We start from the raw sequence: 18,677 nt of genomic DNA, 5'->3' as shown, positions 1-18,677 counted from the left end.
ATATATATATATATATATATAAGACGAGAGAAACGGTGGTTTCAGCCGCAATTATGTTGAAATAAACACTCTGTCTCATTTACCCTCGCAATAACACCTAATGTATAATTACTGAAGTGTCGATAAAACGAATGATAAACAAATTAAGCCATAAAAGCATTTTAACATGAGAAGTGTTTTGTTTTTGGTTATTGTGTCAAACACAAAATCGTGCCTTTTGTTTTCGGCAAGCTGAACGTCGCCGGGTAGCGACCGATTCTAGTGGAAGTTAAAAAAAACAAAAAGTATTTTTTTTTTCTCTAACTCAATTTATTTCCCATTCGCGGTGTTACGTCGCCTCGTAAAAAGTGGATATTTATTTCAAAAGTGGGGCCGCAACCTCCTTCCAAGTGCAGTGTGTATCTATCCAAACATAGTTGGGATGCTAGCGTTAGCCACTTAGCACGTTGAGGCTAGCAGCACCTCCGCGTTACATTAGTAACGTTTACTCCGAGTTGAGTCAACATAACATTGTACCTTGCGTGCCTCGTTCCTCTGCCGAGTCCGAAACTTATATATATGCCTCTTTCTTTCACGATGGTTTTGGCTCCTCTGGCGTGCCAAAAATAAAGTCTTACTCCCCAAAAGATGCTTTAATTCCTCCAATTGAGTACAATGAAGCGAAGCGGCGGCGTGGAGCACAAATGGAAGCAGCCGGCGAGCCGCACAGCTCACTCGGAATTGGGAGGTGCTCATCCGCCGCCCGCCCGGTGCCTCTCCCAGGCTCCAGCCTCACCGTTTGGACAGAAGAGGTAGTTCGTGTAAAAGTCGCTCATGGCCGCCCATTCGACTTGAATGACAACGGTGTTCACGTATGTTGAAGTGCAAAAGTGTGCGATGAAGACTGTTTTGCGCACAAACAAAACCATCAACTGGGAACTATTTTCCGGTGTGTCCGCGGAAGGATGCGTCAACTGTGCATCTCTGTGCTGAGGCAGGCTGTCCAGACTTGCACTATACACGTTGGGGGGGGTCTTGTAGTGTGAGTGCGAGCGTGTGAGGATTGGGGGGGTCACTATGAATCAGTGAGAAGAATAAACAGTTTTATGATTCATGCCTAATTTCTAATTCCAATTAGTGGCTTTTTGCTGCCTTTGTGTTGCCTCACACCTGATGCTGGAACACAAGCGCATACACACGCATTTTAGCACGATACACATTCATACACGCTACGCACATACTGCCATTCTTGCAGACGCACTTACTCGTGAGGCCTGTCCCTCTCATCCTCCATCCATGTTCCTGTTGCCTCGTCACTACCCAGACCTTCTTTCCCCTCCCCCTCATTCCAACCCAGTGCTACTTTCAGTTTCCTCTCCCCTCCCTTTCACCTCCTTTCAAGTCAAGTCCAGAGTGCTCCAGCGTTCCTCCTCCTCGAACATAGATTGACGTGATGCATTGAAGTCCTCCTGGTTGCTCTCAGTAAGGTGGGCGTCAAGTGACTTTCGATGTGCAGGTAAATGTGAGTTGTAAATAAGATAAAATGACTTTGTCAGAGCGCCCCCTTGTGGAGCCCGTTGACATAATCAAAAAATGGGAGAAATAATGGAGTCGATGCCAAACAAGTACAACACGGTTGTTCAAGTTGAAATTCATGCACATTTTTATTGAACAGTTATATAAAATACTATTTTTTCATAGTTGCAAGTGCATGCCTCATCTGCCAACAGTTTTGAAGTTAAATTACAAAAAGCAAGGCTTCATGTTGTGTAGTGAATTACTTGGGCACTTAAGCAGTTTCTTAAAAAAGATCAGCATATTTTTTTATTTATTTTTTTTTTAAGTATTGAGCAGTATCAAACCTGTAACTGATATACAAAGCAGAGTTCCAAATAATAAATATAGGATAGAAGGACCAAATGACAATTTCTGTGGCACATTTACAAAACTGAACAAAAGCATTTTTTTTTTTAAATTTGAAACCCGTTATATGACACCAATGGCTAATCATGCATTTTTGAGCTCCACATTGTAACCACACACCTCACAAGAATTGTCAAACATGCTTAATGACTGTGTGCACGTACAAGCGCCGCTTAAAAACAGGAGTTGTCATCTTAAAAAAGAAGGCATAGCGCATTGTGGTGTTCATTGAAAATATGCAGGTAAATGTTTCCAGTATATGTTCACTAAAGAGCCATATAGTTCAAATATTTATATTTCCGATCTTCTTATTCAGTTCTTTGACTTTTATAAAACATGCATAGGCAGACACTTTATTCTTTTTTTTCTTTTTACACAATATAGGTTTTCTATTCTTACTTTGTTCGTAATACTTAAAAACAGGAAAATGAACACTCATTTCCAGCAAGCCTTAATAAATCTAACCTTCCCTTCCAAAAAAAAAAAAAAAGACAAATAAACAAACATATTAGCAAATGATAGGTAAATGTAAATTCCAGTTATGAAACTCAAGAAAATAGGTATTCATTATCGAGTTGTTTAGCCATAATACAGAAGAAAAAAAAAAAATCAGGTCAAAGCACACACCAAAAGAACCTGAGGTAAGCGTAATATGTACATAACCATAAAACGTTCCATTATTTGGCATTTCCACAACATTCTTTTTAAGACTGCCTAATTCATTTCAGAGCTATTTTATAAGAGGAAAAAAAAGAACAAAAAAAAAATCAATAAATAGTTCTTACTTAGTTTGTACACCCTTACATTTTTAAAAACGGCATCTCACGTTCTGTCCTTTTTTAGTGCTGTGTTTTTGTAAACGTACAATAGTTAATAAGAAGATAAATGAGCAAGGGTCTTCCAAGAAGAAAAGAAAAGAAAGAAATAGCCATCTTTAAGCGTCTCTCTCTCTCTCTCACATACTGCGTGCGGAGTGGCGTCCGGCCGAGCGAGCACACGGGCACATCCCGCCGCTTTTAGCAATAACTTAGTAGATTTGACTAATAATTCCAAGGCATATCCAAAGACTAGCAAGTGACATGACATCCCCCCCTCCACAGTGTGACCCATATACATGCCTGAACCCCCGCTTCCCCTTTCTGGTCTCTTCCCGCCTTCTACTGGATGCCGCCGCCGCTGGTGCTTCCTTTGCTGTCCGTGCCGTTGGTCTCCGAGGACAGCGCCTTGTTGAGGGAGTTGAGGCTGGCGTCGGAGGGCAGCGCGTCCCGCCGTGGAGGCATCCTCTCGTTGATGCGGTCCAGGCCCTTGGCCTCCTCGAAGCTGGTGATCTTGTGCTGAGGCGAGAAGCCCTTGATGGCTGGGGAGGGGAAAAAAAAAAGAAAAAAAAAAAAGACCGTCGGGCTGTGACTGTGAGAGGACAAGCGAAATGACATCATTCCACCTGCACCGATTGGAACATTCCCCTAAAGACCTGTTCATGATGTTTTTAACAATACATGCCAGGGTAATTCCCGGTGGCAAAAAGTGTTGATTACCGATTTTTGCCTGCCTTGGCCACCTATATGTCACAGGACTACGGCGGCCGACAAGATCAAACGTGCCGCAAAACCCAAAACAGCTTAATACAGGAAAAAAAAAAAAAAAAAAAAAGGCAGCAGGAGAAAAGTGCTGCAATCACAGAAAGACAGCACAAGCAAAAAGTGAACAAAAGAAAAATGCTGGAAATACCAAAACAAGTGCGCGAGAGAAAAAAATATGATGCAAATTCAGTCCGCAAAACAGAAGTACATTTTCCTTGATGGAAAAAATACTTTCATAAGAGTAATTAAAAAAAAAAAAAAAAAAGATAACTGAAACTACATTTTATGCTTCTAAAATTTACTATAATTACAGCCAAAATGACTTATTTTGTCTTAATTAATTTCATATATGAGCTTTTGGGATTTATTTTAAATGTGTTTATTTCAGTTTATTAGGTCGAACTGCTGTTTGGGAGTTATTAATTTTATTACACAATACTTAGTGACCTTTTTTTTTTTTTTTTTTTTAAAGAAAAATGTTGTAACCCACAATTACGCCGTATGTTAAAAAAACAAAACAAAACAAAACAAAACGACAATAACAAAGTATAAAAGCTAAACTAAAACAAAGCATTTTTGGGAAAAAAAAACAAACAAAAAAGCTAATGTTTTGTAACTAGTGTTTTGAGCAAGGGACTAGTACCACTATTGTAAAAGACTCCGGCCAAGTATTTAATAAAAATAAAATAAAAATAATAATAATAATAATAATAATAATAATAATAATAATAATTTGCAGCTTATTCTGGGGTTTTGTGTATTTTCAATGTTTCTCTTTTGCATTTGTTTTATGGGTTAGCATGGTTTTGTTTTTGCATCATTTCTGCATTTGCAGCGTTTGATCTTGTCGGGCACCACATGGGAGAACCTCAGAATGTTCTGAACGCCTGTTTTCAAGCCAGTGTAGAATAATGGCCACAGGCGTCACGTCATATTTCATGATGTGACTGAATTGAAGTTGACCATTGAGCCCATCCAAAGCGGTTTGATGCTTGGACACACACACACACAAAAAAAAAATCCGATTGCAAGTTTAATAGGACAGACAAGAGGATTTGGAAATCCCTCTATGAGCGCGAGGTTGGGGCCGTCTGGCGTCAGGGTGAAAGGGCCGCCTTTTGTGAGCATTTTAACATGAAGCGTGGAGGATTTTCGAGCGCTGCTCATTTCCAAAAAGGCGCCCGAGGACCCTGAAGAGTCCAGACGGAACCCGACACGTCACAGGCTGGAAGGAGAAAAACAATAAGGGAAGAAAGGGGGGAATTGTTGGTGACAAATATGGGGGCGGGGGGGGGGATAGGAAAGAAAAAAGTCGTGGAGCCCACTGAGACATTCACGTCCACAAACTGGAACCACGTTGAGACTTGAGCTCACGTACAAAAAGACACTACAGAGGAACTCGGGGTGCTAAACACTTGGCTCGTCTGCTTGGAGCATGCAGCAATTTGGGGGCGCCGGGTGAGGAACAATAACGTGAAATCTTTTACGGGGGAAGCAGATTAGTCAAATTATAAAAAAAAAAAAAAATGTCCGAAGATTTTGTGACGTCCACCATTCATCAAGGCTGAATGTCCTCAAAGTGTCTAACGATGGAAAGCTGTTTGAGCATTAATTGACATCTACACATTACTAGTTAAGCACTGAATGTTAACTAATAGAATTTTGTCACTATCAGTACGAGTAAGCCGTAGTTGTCAACCAGTGTGCAGTTTTGTCTCACTAATAACACGAACTTGTCAAATTTGTCCTACTAGTGTATTGTTGATGAATCAAAATCAAGCTGACGCATCAACTAATGATTCAACCTTTACTAATAGGTAGGGCTGTAACAATAAGGGCAATATTGTGATATCATGATATTAAAATTGCCACAATATCGTCGTCGCATTGTTCACAATATTTAAATGCAACACATCTGTTAAAAAAAAAGTCAGGTTGATTTGCATTTGTGCAGTTCTGGCACCCTCTGGTGGCTAGTTTTTTAGTCCAATTCAATTTTCATTAGGCATGTTTTGGCCCTTCTATGTTTAAAATGTACACTAATTGTCAGATGAAGGGGAACGTCATATGCCTGTGAAGCAAGTCAATATGTGGAGGAACTCAATGTGTGCGTGAATTAACAACATAACATTGAATAATAATAACAATAATGATGCAACATAAAAATAATAACCTAACATTGCTGTTATGTACAAAAGCACAGTAGTGTGCTTTTTTTAGTATGAGCCCATTTTTTTCCAATATTGTGACCTTTTTTTGTATCGCCAACCTCCCCGCAATATCGTGATAATTATTGTATTGTGAGCTTCATATCGTGACAATATCATATTGTGACATTTGGATATCGTTACATCCCTACTAATAGGACTATTAATGTTACTAGTGAGACAAAATTGTGCACTAGTTGACATCTGCATGCTACAAGCACTACTGAAACTACTGAATACTATCTGAAACACTACAGGTGAACTCGGAGAATTGTATTGATATATCGCCGAATCGATTTTTTTTTTAACACCCCTAATGCCCACCATTGATTTAATTGGCTGATATTAGCCATTTTAAAAAAATCAGCAAAAACCAGGCGGCTAAGGACAACAATGGGCATGTTTGCCAATTTTTTATTTTATTACAAGATGTATCTATGCATTGAATGGGTCATTCAAACATTCCCCTGAGAATATTTTTTCTCTCTCTGTCATAAAGTTAGACAAATACTACAGGAGAAAATATTGTGAAAAAGTCAAACGTAATGGCTGCAATTCATAGTTGTTTTTTTCATTTTATTCTGCCAAAGATCAGGCACAAAAAAAAAAATCCTCCTACACTTCAGGCTCTGACAGGCATTACGCAGCTGTAAAGTCGACTAATCGGTTCCTACAAGCAGAACTACACGTTACTAGTGCGGTATACCTACTCGTGGGGCACTACATATGAAGAATAGAATAAATGCTCAAACGGCTTTCGCTACACTGTATCTGGAAATCGGCATGTTGGGTAGTTGTGTTGCTGCATAGCACAGGTCAGACGCAGGTTATTAGCACAGGACACAGCAGGGCAACAGAGGAACCACATAGAAGAGGAAGCTGAGAAGGGCTCCACTGGGCCAGCGACGAAGTAACCGCGTAAATAGCAGCTTGGCAAACTACTATTTAGCACACAGTTGACATTGTTCTTGGCCAAGTGGCCAAGCAGGGAGGCAATACGAAAAGTCGTTTGAGCATTTTTAGCCGATATCCTCGGCTAGGTGCAACCTTAAGCTAAGTAACAAGGATACACAATAGATGCTCAAACGGCGTTTCATAAGGGGACCAGTTGGAACGTTAAAGCAATTACAAGGCACAACTGCTTGAGTGGTTTCAAAGGGGAAGTTGCGTATACTGATAGAGGCATCTGAGCAGGATGCTGGCTGTTTTTTTTGTTTGTTTTTTTAGAACAGGGGTGTCCACTAAGAGGCCACTTCACTTTGTGTTTAGGAAACAAGCTTAAACAAATTTAATTAATAAGTGTGATATCAATATTTTGCAACATTCAACTTTTTAAAATACAATACAGTTATGACATAATTAAACCAAACATTAAGAATTAAACTTTAAAAAAAAAGAGAAACAAATTTAGCTAGATTGATAGAGATTGTGCTGCTCTTTCTGGTGTATGCATCTTAGCCACTAGGGGGCAGTAGAATACAGAAATATAGATTTAGCACATAGAGAAAGTCACAACTAGTCAGTCAACTGCAGTAAGAGTAGTTGTGTGTATTATAAATATTCAATTTCCCCCAAAAAATATTGAAAACAAAAACATGCTATCATTGCTTCTTTTTATGATCTGATGATGCATGATCAGGCCATTCTTGGCCCCTAAAGTCACTTGGACACCCCCAGTTTCTCGCCAATCGAACAGGTTTCGTCGAAAGGTGCGCTCTGCGGTGGTTCCCCTTTCAAACCCGCGTGGCCACGGGCCTTCCTACGTCCGCACGACTCTCTCACAGCTACCACGACGCCACACGTGGCTCTAGCCCAGACACCCCACACACACACACGCTTCTCAAGCACCAGCGCGATGGATGAAAAATCCTGCACAGCCCCCTGTGCAGTGCAAAACAAGAGCTCGTTATTTACCTTCGTCAGCCTCAATAGCTTCAATAGTAGCTGAAGAGAAGAAGAGGGGGGTTGCAAAACCAATGAGAGAGGTGAGCAAAGAGGAGGTCATTTTTGTCAATGAGCACAGCCAATGCCGACAACACTCATTATCTCCACATTTCTCATCACGTTAGCAAAGAGAAGCAAGAGAGAGACATTGACAGAGAGAGACAGTGAGAGTACAAGAGAGCAAGAGTGAGAGAGAATGAGAGAGACACGAGAGCGAGAGAGTGTGTGCGAGAGAAAGAGAGATGAAGTGCCGTACAGGCCAAAAATATCATTCACCTCTCACGATCACCAAAAAAGCACACAGAACCATCCAGACAATAAAACAAACAAACAAAAAAAACTCTTGCACACATCAAAAAACCTCTAATACATAAAATAGCTCTCACAAGAGCCCCTAAAAAAACAACAACTCAAGGATAACAAAATCTGTCAGAATCACCAAAAACCATCTCATACACATTAATAAGCTCTCACATCAACCAAAAACCCACTCACTCGCGACAACAAAATCTCGCACTCACCAAAAATCCTCACACACATAAAAACTCACCAAAAACATTAACACATAAAATATACAAACACACCCCCAAAAAATTTAGTCACCCATCCATAAAAAAAAAACCTCACATTAAAACCCTTCCCTCTCATAAAAATACAAAACTGACTTCAAAAAACCTTTTGCACACATCTAAAAGCTCTCCCACACATGTACCATTAAAAAAAATCATTTGTCAAAAAAACACGCAAAAATAAACTCACTCATTAAAAAATCCCTCTCATTCAAAAAAAAAAAAAAAAATAGTACACAAAAAAAAAAATCTTTTACACGCACAAAAAACATGCTTGCACACCAAAAAATATTAGTAAAAAACAAACATGGAACCTCTCACCCTCACCAAAAAATCCTCTCACACATAGCAGCTAAAAACTTCTCACTCACACAAAAAATAACCTCACACATTTAAGAAAAAAATCTTCTGTCACAAAAAACATTCATATAAAAACATTCACACAAAAAACACAAAACACTTTTTAAACCAAAAAACAAATACACTACAAAAAATCTTTTACACGTACAAAAAACACCCTCGCACACCAAAAAATAGCAGCACACAACTCACCAAAAAACAACAAAAACACTCGACTCACCAAAAATCCCTCATACCTAAAACTTCTCACTTACACAGAAAATAACCTCTCACGTTTAAGATATTCTCAGTCACAAAAAAAAATACTCATACAAAAACAAAAAAAACAATTTTATTTTATTTTTTTTAAATAATTGTGAGAGTTTTTTTTCTTTTTTAAGTGCGAATGTGTGGGGTAAATTGGCCTATCCGGCACCTCATGGAGGTTTGCTCCTAAGCTTTAGAAGGACTTCTGTAAAAGGGGAAGGTGACATGTTAGGGTTGGCCTGGACCTGCCAAATGTTCTCTCATGAAGTACAGATGAACATGAGTGGATGTATTCACACGTGAAGTAGCAGAGCGGGAGGCGGGCCGGCGCCGCATCTTTTGATTAGGCCACATCAAAAGTGCAAGAGCCTCCGCCGCGTGTTCATCACTTACCGTTAGTCTCTCATCTAAATAAGCCGATCAATGAGTTGGCTTTGCCGCGACACTGAGCGGAGAAATGGCACGACGGACGGGGACAAATACAGACTGAAGAACGAGGATGATTATGATGACGTCAACAATGTCGAACAGCACGTCGGCGTCCGGTCATGTGATCGTACCGATGTGCGACGGGAATCCGAGAACCTCACTCTGCCTCAAATAAGACTTCTCTTGACCATCAAAGGCTTGATTTGCATTTTTTTTTTAAATTCTACATTCAGAATTTTTACGTTGGAAGAAACCTGCTTCTTCTATACCAGGGGGTCCTCAAACCTTTCAATGGAACACAACATAACCATTTAAATCCTTTAAAATGTTGTGTTTGTTGTACTACATATTCTAACTATAAATCTGTGTAGCCCAGTAAAGCCTCTCCAGAATCTTATTTGATATTCTAACATATATTTATAAATTGTTTTTTCAGCGCTCCTTTAGCTCTAAGAGAGAAATCAATCCTGGAGCCATCCCTATCACTCCCGGAACTTTCACTCCTCCGGTCCAAGTGAGGGGTTTCACTACTACAATAAAATAATGACATGTTTGAAAAAAAAATAATAATAAAATGCTTGCGATGGGCCAATACACATTTTGAGTTTAATATATTGTCACCCACTTAAAATAATTGCCTATTTATTTTTTGCAAAAAAAATATTATTTTTGTCTAAATCATCATGATGCAAATGAAAAATCTGAAAAAAAAATGACAGGTGATTATTTGAAAAAGATGTTGATATGTACTATCAGATTTATAATTGGAAAAAAAAAGAGACTAATTTAAATGTATTTTGAGAGTGTTACGACAAGGAAATGTAAACAAATTCAGTGATTTGTTTTCAACAATATTTCAGAGAATATACACCACGAATAAAAGGTGTAATATTAAAAGAGTAGAGATTAATTTTTAAAATCACTTATTAAAATACGACATTATGCCCTTGCTTCCATGATCATTTTTCAATATCATATCAAAACAGTACAACTATGACATTCCCAATTTTACATTTTAAAAAGACTTTAATTTTCAGAATGTAACTTTTCATCAAAATAAAACATGAATTTGCTGTTGTAACATTACACAACTTTGTTTTCCAAAAATAGGCTTTTTTTTTTTTTTTTTAAATCCCTATGACATTTATAGGTGAGCGTGGTTATGTTTAATTGCTGTTTGGATTATGTAACAACAACAAAAAAATCTGAAGCAAAAAAGTTTGAGAACCCCCGTTTTAGACTAGATTTTCAGGACACTTTTTTTTTTTTTTTTGCCCCACATGACTGCTTTTGCAAATGTTTTGACCATTCAGTCATGGAGATCCTAAGAGAGCAGAGCCAAGTGGAGCGGATTCCTGCTTGGATTTGTGGATAAAAAGGCAGTCACCTCCCCTTTCATTCACAACTGCTTGTCCACTCCCAACCATCCACTCACAACACACATCTACATTTGTTTACTGCTGAGATCCAAACTACTACTTGTCTTTTTCTTTTCTTTTTCTTCCTCAAATAAGAACATGACTATTTCTTGTGGCAAATTGGTGGAGCTGTTTGGAATTCAACATATGAGGGGACGTCTAAACTGGTCTCACAAAATGAGGAGGGTAGGGAGGTGGAAGTGGGGGGATAGCGGAATACTTGCACAACCAAATATACCTGCAGTTTCTAGGGAGAGAGAAAAAAGAAGAAGAGATAGATGATATTTGAAAGCCAACCAGTAGAACAGACAAGGAGAACTGCTGTGCTGACGTTCACTATTTGCTCCTTTGAGACTTTCACATCTTAGCAAATGACATCTCCACAGACATGGTTAGGGTGTTAATCTAGCTCTTTCCGCAGGGTTTTGCCCGCCGGGTGCCGGGCGTGGGACCTGTCAGTGTGCGAGGATGCCTTCCGGTAGCGCACATGCGAGCTTACCGTTCTGCAGCTTCTCCTTGCCGCCAGACAGCACGCCGCTGGGGAGCATGCCCGTCGGGGTGAGTCCCTTCAGCGTCAACACGCTCTCACTCTCCTCTCTGATGTACAAACACATACACAGTATGGCACTTACTTGCATCCTTACTTTTGGTTAAATCTGAGTTTTTGTAGTTTGAGAGTAAATACAGTAATCGTAGTATACGTGTAAGTGTGAGGAATTTAATTCATGATGGTTTACTTGTGCGTAAAATCTAATTACAATTTTTTTCCTTGGGTTAGACCCCAACGTATAAACTAAAAGTTTTTTATACCATGACACCTCCTCATCAGAATGCATTCTATCTGTCACCAGAAGGGGTCTTACCTGAGCACAGAGAATACCCGGGCCATCTTCCCAATGGCGCGGATCTTGTTGCGGATGACTTCCTTGCGTGCAGAAGCCGTGGCACCTGCGGGGCCAGACGTCACAAACGATCAGCCGCTGATGACGTACGCAGGCACGCTTCTGAGTTGCGGAATGACCTAACGGGTTTTCAAAACTGAGCCACACATCACAGCAACGACGCATACATGCCACGGGTGTTACATCATCAATCACAATCCCTGACACTCGTGGAAAGTGTCTTTGAAACATCGGAGTTATATATACAGTGGGACCTTGAGTCAAAAGTTTTTTTTTGCTTTGTGTTGAGACAGAGCCAAAATCAGAGCGACAAAACCCAAAGAGACTGAACTGGGCAATTGCGAAAAAAGAATCAGTATTGTACCGGGAAACACATTTTGAGGTACCTCATATACATACTGACTATATTATCTTTTTCATTGAACTACAAACATGACACGATTTTCAAGACGAACCTGATTGCACTTGCTGCTATAGCTGTATCATAACACAAAAAGATGAGAAAGAACGGAAAATATATTCATAATTGCCTTTCTCACTGACCGTTTTTTACTGTGACAGAGACTCTCCACGCTTCGCCTTTTCAGCCTCAGGTACATGTACAAAATGAGAAGTAGCTGCTGTCTGCTACGGACATTAACGTTCAGACTAAGTTGCTCCAGTTCCTGGCGTCACTCACTAGGCCACGCCCCTTTTAAGGCTGCATGTACAGTACGCTTTATAAAATAAGTTTACGTATTTATTTACATTCTCTTTTTCTTATGCTTTGGGATGCAAAACACACAAAAACAATTGTGGCTGCTGGAACTGATGAACAGCATTTCAATTTATTCCAATGAGGAAAACTGATCATGTCAATTGATTTTAAAAATCCTATTCAGGGCACCACTGTAGTCCTAATTGAAACATTTCCTGTTTTTCCTGACAATAAGGCACAATGACGAGCCTCAATCACAGGTTAGTTTTGTTGTGAAAAGCAGAAGACAAGCACCTGACAAACCTGCTGCACACACTGGCACGGCTCGTGTTTGTACCTTTTTTGGGGGGATATATTAGCTGTCCTTCTCATGAAACACCCCCAGAAGAGGAGACAAGAAAAAGGGGATAGAGAGTTCAGTGGATGGCTGCGGCATGAAAGAGGCGGTGGCGGCGAAGAGGAAGGGGATAGGAAGCAAAGAGAGCATGACAAGCATAAAGAAAAGCGATGCCTTGAACACAAAAACTCTGGAAAACAGAGAAGAGAAATTAGATGAAGTAAAAACAAGGACATCACGGCATGAGTGAGAGAGGAAATGATGATATGAAAGGGGGAAAAAAAAAGCGTTTGTGATTTGAAATATACTGTTGTGGCAAACATGGAAAATGAGTTATGAGTGACAGCTCTTAGGAGAGGACCATGTAAAAACACAAAAGCATGAACTAAGTAAGAGTGAAAAGATCCACCAAGAGGTGAATAAGATTTCCATCCTTGACCACCTGTGGGCGCATCGCAATACATTCCAACTCGCAGTCGCTTACCATCCAGCTCATCATCAGTCGTCAACTCGTCATTGGAGCAGATGCTCAGGACGTTCACGAGCATCTCAGTCACTGCAGAGGCGAAGAAGTAGACGTCTTTGAATCTCATCAAGCTGTATAAAAAGAATGATGTGGCGAATAGGAAATATAGCCGACCCTTCTCGCCGACGAAGGGCAGCGACCAGGTGAAGACGTCCATGAAGTTAGGCAGCCAGTAGGGGTGAGGCGAGCAGTTGAACTGTCGGATGTTCATCACGTTGTTCTCGTACTTCAGCACGGCCGCTGCAGGAAACAAACAATGAGCATTTTAAAATGTTGAAACTAGCTTGGGAAAGAATCTATTCTCTCCTGAATGCTAAAGTGTTGTAAAACTCAGCCTCAACCTTCACTCAAGATTGAAAGTGTTTTTTTCGTGTGTTTGTTTTGGGTCATTCACGGCCTAAATAGCTCCAATGATAATCTAGTATGTAGTATGTGACCTCAGTCATGATTAAGGGAGCACAAGAGGGTGCTAAGGAGCCTAAGAGAGATGCCAAATGCTGCAGAACGGGCAGTCCAGATCGGGCGTAAACAGACACCGCTGCTGGGTCAACGCAGGGGACTTTCCCACCCCACCCAACTCCCCTCACCGTGGTGGGAATAACAAGTCATCATATCTGGCCTCTCAGGAGGCTATCACCTCACTAGCACGCAAAACGGGGTCAAAACGCATCCTGCTAAGTTGAGCATTGCCCTGACCGGTGTGTCAAATCAATTACCAAGTGGTCCCTTGCCAAAAACGGTGAACCCACGCTACATAGATGTTATTCATTTTATGTTTAAAGAATTTGAAGGGAGTTAAGTTAGAATAGAAAATTGCCATTAATTTCATGCAATTCATTGGGGGGGATTTATGCAACAAATTACGAGTGGCATTGGTACCTGGTATCAGTAAATAAAGAGTTGATGACTCTAGTATCGGTCTGATTAAAAGTGGTAATCAAATACCAGCATGTCCTTGATAATGAAAATAGCTGCATGATGAAAATGGCAAAATCAAGCAAAAGTATTCGCTAGCTTTGTTTCACTTGTGCATTACACATGACGCCGCATGCGGCCGCACGCAGGAAGGCGATTGAACGCGTGGGTAGCCACTGCATAAACATTACATTGTGCATTAACATCATCAAGGCGGCGTTTGATTGAATGCAGCCATGGACACTGGTGAGGAGGCAGACGTTAAGGTCAGCGCTCCCTCAAGGCGGATTCCCTTTAAAGGAACACGAACCCGCCGACAACCTGCGCTGTACAAAACAAACATGTCCCGCTGTTTATTTTGGATGTTGTAAAAACAAATGTCACTTCTTGGTAGGAGGGCCCGTGCTGCTAATTTTAAAGCCACATATCAGCCACTAGGGGTCTCTGCTGAGCCGACATTGAGAACAAGAGTTGGGGGGGGGGGGGGGTTTCAGTGGGGTAGCTGATGCCAAGACTGCTGCCACGGCAACAACGAAAGGCTACGCCTTCTTATTAATTATTTATTCGGGAGTGCCTCGAGCCTGTTTCCCCGGTAACGGGCCGCTGTTAATACTGCTGCTGTGATCCGCGGAGATTCCCAACATCCTGGCCTGGCTTAATGCGCGTCGCATGTGTCCCAGAGGCCGCCGAGGATCAGGTTGCACTGGTTTAGTTTTGCGGTGTTAAAACCGTGCTCTAAGGCAACGGTTTTCAAACTCATTAGAATGGGAACTAACAGTTAGTGATCATTTGAAAGCAGAATGGCCACCTCATAATACTGTTGCATGTACTGAGCAGAATGTCATAATTAGTATTATATAACTGTTTTTGTTTTGAATCACAACTGCTGCTTCATTTCAGTAGTTCTTCCACCAGTTTCCTATGCACATTCACCAAACCCTTTTTTAATGAAAAATATGTTGTTGTTTCAAATTCAAAATATAGGAATCTGTCTCTCTTTACCTTGAATTCAGAAATCATTGTTTTCTTGTATTCCCCAATCTTCATGCAGCTTAAGCAAGTGTTCCTAGTTTTGCTAGATTAGTTGTGCTGGACTAGAATTGCTTAATTTGGCATTGCAAATCATGCATTTAGAACACTGCGACTCCCATCACTCAACCTCAACTCTATAAGAGCATATCAAAACAACCAACGCTGTTTTTTTTGTCTTTTCTTTTTTTAAAAGATGGAACCCAGGGGCAGCAGATAAAATAAAAACAGCAGAGGCTCCAGAATTGAACCCTGTGGAACACCATACATTCCATTATTGCATTGTGTGTGACATCATGGTGTCACGGTAAATATCAATGGGGTGCTGAGACAAAGTTTGGTCCAGTCGCTGTCCCCTGTGACACCATCGCTCTTCATTCTTGTGTGACGCGGTATCAAAGGAGAGAAACGTGGCTGCAGGAAACAGAAGGGAAGCCTGCTAATGGCCAAAGTGATAACAGATGGGCAGGCATCTGTAGCGGGGAATACTCCTCTGTCAGGGGGTGGGGGGGCTGCCTGGAATGAATCCCCCTTTGAGCATACCTGCCGCCAAGCCAAATGACAACATGCCAGGAAGGGCTCACTTTGACCTAACTTATGCTCCATCAATCCGTTCTGGCTTCCAAAAAACAAAACAGGAAGAAGACATTTATTCGCTTATGTAAGCTCTGACAAATCGAGTCCGAAGCCCAAAGGCAATGTTTTTTTTATTTTATATATATATATATATATATATATATATATATATATATATATATATATATATATATATATATATATATATATATATATATATATATACACATACTTTTTTTTTTTTTTATTATTATCATCGCTATTGATTGCCTTTGTGATGTTTCGCTTTTATTACAGCCAAGCAGCAAAACCATTAAGGGTTGTTGGCTTTCGGGTGCACTCAATAACCATGCAGCTGAAAACATTCCATTAATTTGAAACCACAAGCAATATTGCCAACTCCCCCACCTCACTCCCCTACCCTCCAACACACATACACACACACACACACACACACACACACACACACACACACACACACACACACACACACACACACACACACACACACCAGCCTACACTCCGCCCCCTCCATTGCAGTCACTTCAGAACTCAAAGAGTGCAAACCACAATGAAAACACGGAACTACAGTACATTTACAACCCAAATTCGAATATTTGTTCCATTCACTTGTGTTCCTTAATTTCCAATAGACTATTTTATGGGTGGGCGAGTACCGATACCAGGTATCGGGGTGAAACCAGGCTTCATTTGAAGGTATCCGTACTCACGAGGGCAGGCGATAATTAGAATAGAATATTGCTATTATTGTCATACAATTTTAAGGAAAACACTATATTGAGAGATCTTTCATTAAAATTATTTATCAGTTTTCTCCCCCTTTTTTTATGCATCAAAAGCACTAGTGGTATTGGTACGTGGTATCAGTACCGGTGACTACTCATGAGTTGAGAACTCGTTTTGGTATCAGTCTTAAAACATCCCAAGTCTATTCTCTTCATTTGGTTGCATTTCTCTTGGCTTCACTTGGCTGTTAGATTTTTTTATTTTTTTTCCAATCACATTTCAGCCATGTCAATGAAATCTGCCCAGTGCCTTCAGAATAAGTAGCACTGGCCCATGCAACTTTTACTCAACGCAATTTAACCAATCATATTTAGAATTAACCTCACAGCTGGCCCGTAATGATGTCACCAGTTTTACATCATCTGATTGGTTGGTTGGAGCAAATGTGTTCCAATAGCAAAATGCGTCTTGAGCGATCTGCACATATTAGCTCATTTAATCATTAGTGTGGGGTAAATCGGTTCATCCATCCATCCATTTTCTTGACCGCTTATCCTCACAAGGTTTGCGGGGTGTGCTGGAGCCTATCTCAGTAGGGCAGTAGGCGGGGGACACACCCTGAACTGGTTGCCAGCGAATTCCAGTAAATCAGTTCAATTCATTAATACATTAATAATTTAGCACATATTTTATTGAAATGTTTTTGTCACACTATTAGATAAATACTGATCGCTGCACAAATGGAGAGTATGCAGAAAAACTGGACTGAGTGCCACCTAACTGTTGTGTGCGTCAGCATATTTACGCAACAAGTTCTCCCCTGCCGCCTGCTCCTTATTGACAGGCGATGCACGCCCCCACCTCTCAAAGAAAAAAAAAAAAGTCTCATTGGTGCATCGTGCCTACTCCCAGCGCTGGATTGATGGGACCCACCGATGCCGCCGCCCTCCCCCTCAAGATTTATGTGCACACTTGATTGCCCATCAATCACTGGCTGTGCTCGCTGGTCTTGGCGAGATGCTCAGAGCAGTGGATTCATTACTGAGGCTCGCTTTGTTCAACCAGTGGACCCCATCCACATGACTGATTAGAGGGGCATCAACAGGACCGATCAGCCTGGGGTGTCTGCGAGATGAAGCTTGGGGTCTGTTTAATCATTTGCAATAAATGATGGCGTATCTTAAAAAAACTCCCTACTTTGTGCCAATTAAAAGTATTTTTTTAATATTATTCTATGAAAAAAATCCCTACAACAAGGGTGTTGTGCTTCTTGTGTTCTAAAACATCAGCTTACCTTTGTTGTTGTAGACATCAAGGTAGTTGGGTGCGGAGAAGATGGTGATAAGGGAAGGGAAGCCAGTGGTCTGACTCTTTCTGTACATGCGATATCTGGCAAGGAAAGAAGAACGTGAGGACGAGTTGGCATCAAATTGGCTGTTCGCCGTTTCCCCTTCGGGATATGCGGTCTCTTGTTTTCACTGCGACAGTGGCGTGTTTGTCTGATAAGGTGATGCATAAGCCAAGGGGGACCTGATGTCATCCCAGGAGATCAAATCCCTGTCCTGACTCTTGTGAAGTCACCACAAGCAAACACAAGTGTGGCTCTCTTGCAACTTTCAGGGAGTGTGTGCTGACTTGGCATGGTGCAATGTTTTCTTTAGATGCAGATGATTAATGCACTGTATCACACCCTTGCAGTAAATTTATTTATTTTTTATTTTTTATAGATGCAGCACTTTCGAAGCAAATGCGACTGAATGGTGTGCGTGCAGCCCCCGGGGCGGCAGCCTCATGTGTCGGGGTGTCCCACGTGACCATGCTATAGGCATGAAATGATAAACAAGCGCCTCGGAGAACAAAAAATGACTGAATGGGTCAAAAGCTTCAATCATGGATCAAAAAAGCTAAAATTGAGTAGAATTTCTGTTGGATCCAAAAAATACAAGCTGTTACATTAGATTTAAACAGTGGTGGTTACCCCGGTGTTGCCATTTTGCCATTGCAGTGGGCCAGCTAGCATGCAAGGATGAATTTGAACTCTGATTGTTTTATGAAACTGTACAATTGCTAAATAGCTGAAGTGATACAGGCTTACACTAAGGATTATGAAATCCCTGGGCAGAATACATTGACATGGCAACACAGAGGCTGAAGTCTGATTGGAGTCGGAAAAAAAAAAAAAAAAAAAACACCCACATACACCTACTAGAAGAATATTTAGAATCTTGGGTGACATATCAATAAATGTCACCATGAAAAAATAAATTAATCCTCGCACCACTGTGAACTTGCT

The 18,677-nt window shown here is 40.8% G+C and overlaps 1 protein-coding gene across 3 annotated transcripts in view; it reads right to left on the bottom strand.

Moving 5' to 3' along the window:
* Nucleotides 1-1,615: 1,615 nt before the first annotated feature.
* Nucleotides 1,616-18,677, bottom strand: part of LOC144003322 (protein phosphatase 3 catalytic subunit alpha) — a 45,792-nt gene continuing 28,730 nt past the window's right edge. For 2 of the 3 annotated variants that reach the window (XM_077499450.1, XM_077499452.1), the window contains exons 8-14: nt 17,679-17,773; nt 13,232-13,357; nt 13,076-13,147; nt 11,519-11,603; nt 11,155-11,252; nt 7,604-7,633; nt 1,616-3,259 (exon numbers count right to left, since the gene is read on the bottom strand). In XM_077499450.1, coding sequence (XP_077355576.1) covers nt 3,060-3,259; nt 7,604-7,633; nt 11,155-11,252; nt 11,519-11,603; nt 13,076-13,147; nt 13,232-13,357; nt 17,679-17,773 — 706 coding nt within the window. In that variant the 3' untranslated portion in view covers nt 1,616-3,059. The remainder of the gene's footprint in view (nt 3,260-7,603; nt 7,634-11,154; nt 11,253-11,518; nt 11,604-13,075; nt 13,148-13,231; nt 13,358-17,678; nt 17,774-18,677) is intronic. The other variant, XM_077499451.1, reaches the window with a different exon arrangement.

The sequence above is a fragment of the Festucalex cinctus genome, chromosome 16 (genome assembly GCF_051991245.1).
Source record: "Festucalex cinctus isolate MCC-2025b chromosome 16, RoL_Fcin_1.0, whole genome shotgun sequence".
Taxonomy (NCBI): Eukaryota; Metazoa; Chordata; class Actinopteri; order Syngnathiformes; family Syngnathidae; genus Festucalex; species Festucalex cinctus.
The sequence above is the reverse complement of the archived record's forward strand: the minus strand, read 5'-3'. Positions and strand labels throughout refer to the sequence as shown.